Here is a 2,828-nt window from a genome sequence, read left to right as displayed (position 1 = left end):
CCTTTTTTTGTTGGGTGTTTTTTTTTATGCTCCCCCGGTTTTTTTTTTTTTTTTTTTTTTTTTTTTTTGGAAGAGAAGGAAGGCTCTTTGGGATTACATTTACCTTAATGCAAATGCTAAGGTTAATGGTACCAATAAGTGCTAAACCAAGGATTTTCTTACTATTATTATTATTTTCCCCCCTGTGACTGATTACTCATTTAAAAATGGGCATTTTCTAAATTTATCATCTTGAATTAATGATGGATTTATTTTAGGGATTTTTCACACCTCTTTTACACATTTCCCAGCTGCGTCAAAGAAACAGCAGCACAGTTTATCAGTCCCAGATTCTTAAGGTTACATATTCAAAGTGTAAAATATGCTACCTTAACTTTACATGGGAATTAAATGAGGTGTAGCAGTGAAACCCAATAACTGGCCAACTCCAATAAAAAGGTCATATAAACCCAAGTGGCTATATGTGATAGAGTGAGCTTTGGTTGCATGTAAACGTGTTGTGTGGCATTTAAAAAAAAAGGAACAACACAAATGCCAGATTAACATATTAAAATCTTTGGCTAATGTCTGAGTATGATTTGATATTTTATTTTGGTTCATTTTAGATTTCAGTTCCATTCCAACAATGATTATTGGTCATTATATGGACACCATAACTTAAAAAAAAAGAGTCACTGAATTCCTAAAATAAATCACAGTTGACTGAAAAAGGTGGAATTTGATCAGCTTAATTATCTAAATATTCAGTTGATTTCTCCAGTTTTTCCAAATCTGGCCTCTAAAGAACAATATTCTGAGCCGGCTTTTGTGTCTTTCTGTGACATAACACCATGTAGTTAAAACAATGAGGTGGTGCGATAAGGGCAGGGTTAGGGTTAGAGGAGGCGTATTTCAGCAAAGGAACCAAGTCATTTCTAAAGAGAGGGAGGATTTGGTCAATTAACAGAACCTGCTCTGTCTCGCACGATCCTCCTGAACGTTCCTTTAACGTTAATGAGTCATGGATTTCTGCAGTTTTAAATGAGCAAAAATACGTCTGTGCATGAGAGAAAAAAAAAAAACATAATTGTCTGACTCCTCTTCAGGGAAAAACAAGCATCCATTTTTTTGTGCCATTTTCAAAGGATAAAACATTTTTAGAAATTCACCTATAAAACAGATTCCAACAATTCCCAAATATATATATATATATATATATTTTTTCTTCAAAGCCGAGGTTTAAAGTGGAGCTCTTCACAAACACAGGATCAATTCCTTTATGGGACGATCAGTTCAGCCTTTGATTTGAGGAATTTCATTCTTCCGTCGTCATTAGCAGAAGACAACTGGAGGTTCGTCGTTCTTTGCTCTATTAAAATCTTAAACTTTCAGCTGGAAGGATTCGACAGAGAACCGATGAAGGCTTTTGGGTGAGACCGAAGGAAGTTCAGTAGCTTTTTATTCAAGCCTGTGGACTTATCCGTGAAATATGGTGGGTTCATTTATTTAGATTTGGTATAAAAATGTTTTGTTCTGGCAGATGCATGGATGCAAATGATTTTACCCTAGTTTAACATCTTTTTTTTTTTTTTTATCAAAGTGAGATCTTTAGAGTCCGGTCACTTGTGTTTTTCCCCTTTTCTCAGGAACGAAGGAGATGTGAAACTGAAGTTTATTTCCTGTGGAGCTGGCCGGGTGCATTCGGGTTGAACTTTTTAGCCCCGGCCTGGTAGATGGATTAGCGTCTATCAATAATTTACCTCACCTTAGACTTAATGAGACGCTTCTGTCCCCACAGAACAATCCGAGTTTGGCTGAAGAGGGACAGCGGTCAGTACTGGCCAAGTGTTTACCACACCATGCCCTGTAAGTTTCCCGTCTGTATTTCATGTCTGCACTGCTTCTTCTTATCCCTGTTTTCGCAATCTCATTGGTGCAGTAAAAATAATAGAAATAACACTTTGAGCCAAGTTAATACTTATGGTCACAAGGAATCTCTTTTTTCTGTTTTCTTAAAGTCTGCAGATTTCACGTCCTGACAGAAATCAGTTCCTGCAGGAGTGTTTAATGTTCTTTCTCTTTGTGTGGCAACGCCGCACATTTTTGACAGTTTGCCTTGTTTTCCTCCAGCTGGGCGGCTGAAGGAAATCCCATGTAACAATCAGTAAGATCTGCCTCCGACAATGTGAAGCATTTTGGTTTGCTGACACAGGAATCCATGTTTCACACGCCAACCGCAGACGTTTGCATTGCTAAAGCGGACTTAAAATATGAATTAACCCAAACTTTATTACAATTAAATGATTCCTGTTAATGAGGTGATTTATTTATTATATGAGATGCGTTAGGAGGTATTTTTCTTTTTTGTAAACCTTAAAGAAGAACGGTTTTCAGCCAATTATTCTCCTGTGCCTCTTGACCTTTTCTTCCCTTTCATCATCTTCATGTTACAACCCCAAATGTCAAATTATTTTTTCTCGGTTAAGTTCATGCAATGGAGCAACACAAACCAATGCATAATGGAGAAGTGGAAAGAAAATCAACTCTGGTTTTTGAAAATTACTTTTATTAAAAAAACAAAAGGCGGCTGGGCATTTTATTTTTCTATACCTCTAAATAAAATTCAACATGAATACTTCTAGAAGTCTCCCTGTCAGTAAATAGAGGAATTTAATGTCTGGCTGCATGCAGCTCAAAAAAAAGAAAATAAAAATTGAAAGGAAGCAATAGAAGAACACAGCAAAAATATAAAAGATGAAGCTAAATGCAAGTAACTAGAGGTGTGCCGATCGATCGGTCACCGATCATAATCGGGCCGATTTTCGTGAAAAAGTGCATGATCGGTGATC

At 36.6% G+C, this 2,828-nt stretch overlaps 1 protein-coding gene across 1 annotated transcript in view; it reads left to right on the top strand.

Moving 5' to 3' along the window:
• wdfy2 (WD repeat and FYVE domain containing 2) overlaps nucleotides 1–2,828 on the top strand; it is a 30,453-nt gene that overhangs the window by 4,333 nt on the left and 23,292 nt on the right. The window contains exon 2 of the mRNA XM_015047373.1: nucleotides 1,778–1,845. Within this exon, the coding sequence (XP_014902859.1) occupies nucleotides 1,778–1,845 (68 nt within the window). The remainder of the gene's footprint in view (nucleotides 1–1,777; nucleotides 1,846–2,828) is intronic.

This window comes from Poecilia latipinna, unplaced genomic scaffold (genome assembly GCF_001443285.1).
Source record: "Poecilia latipinna isolate Pla-1442-1.1 unplaced genomic scaffold, P_latipinna-1.0 Scaffold823, whole genome shotgun sequence".
Lineage (NCBI taxonomy): Eukaryota > Metazoa > Chordata > Actinopteri > Cyprinodontiformes > Poeciliidae > Poecilia > Poecilia latipinna.
The sequence above is the reverse complement of the archived record's forward strand: the minus strand, read 5'-3'. Positions and strand labels throughout refer to the sequence as shown.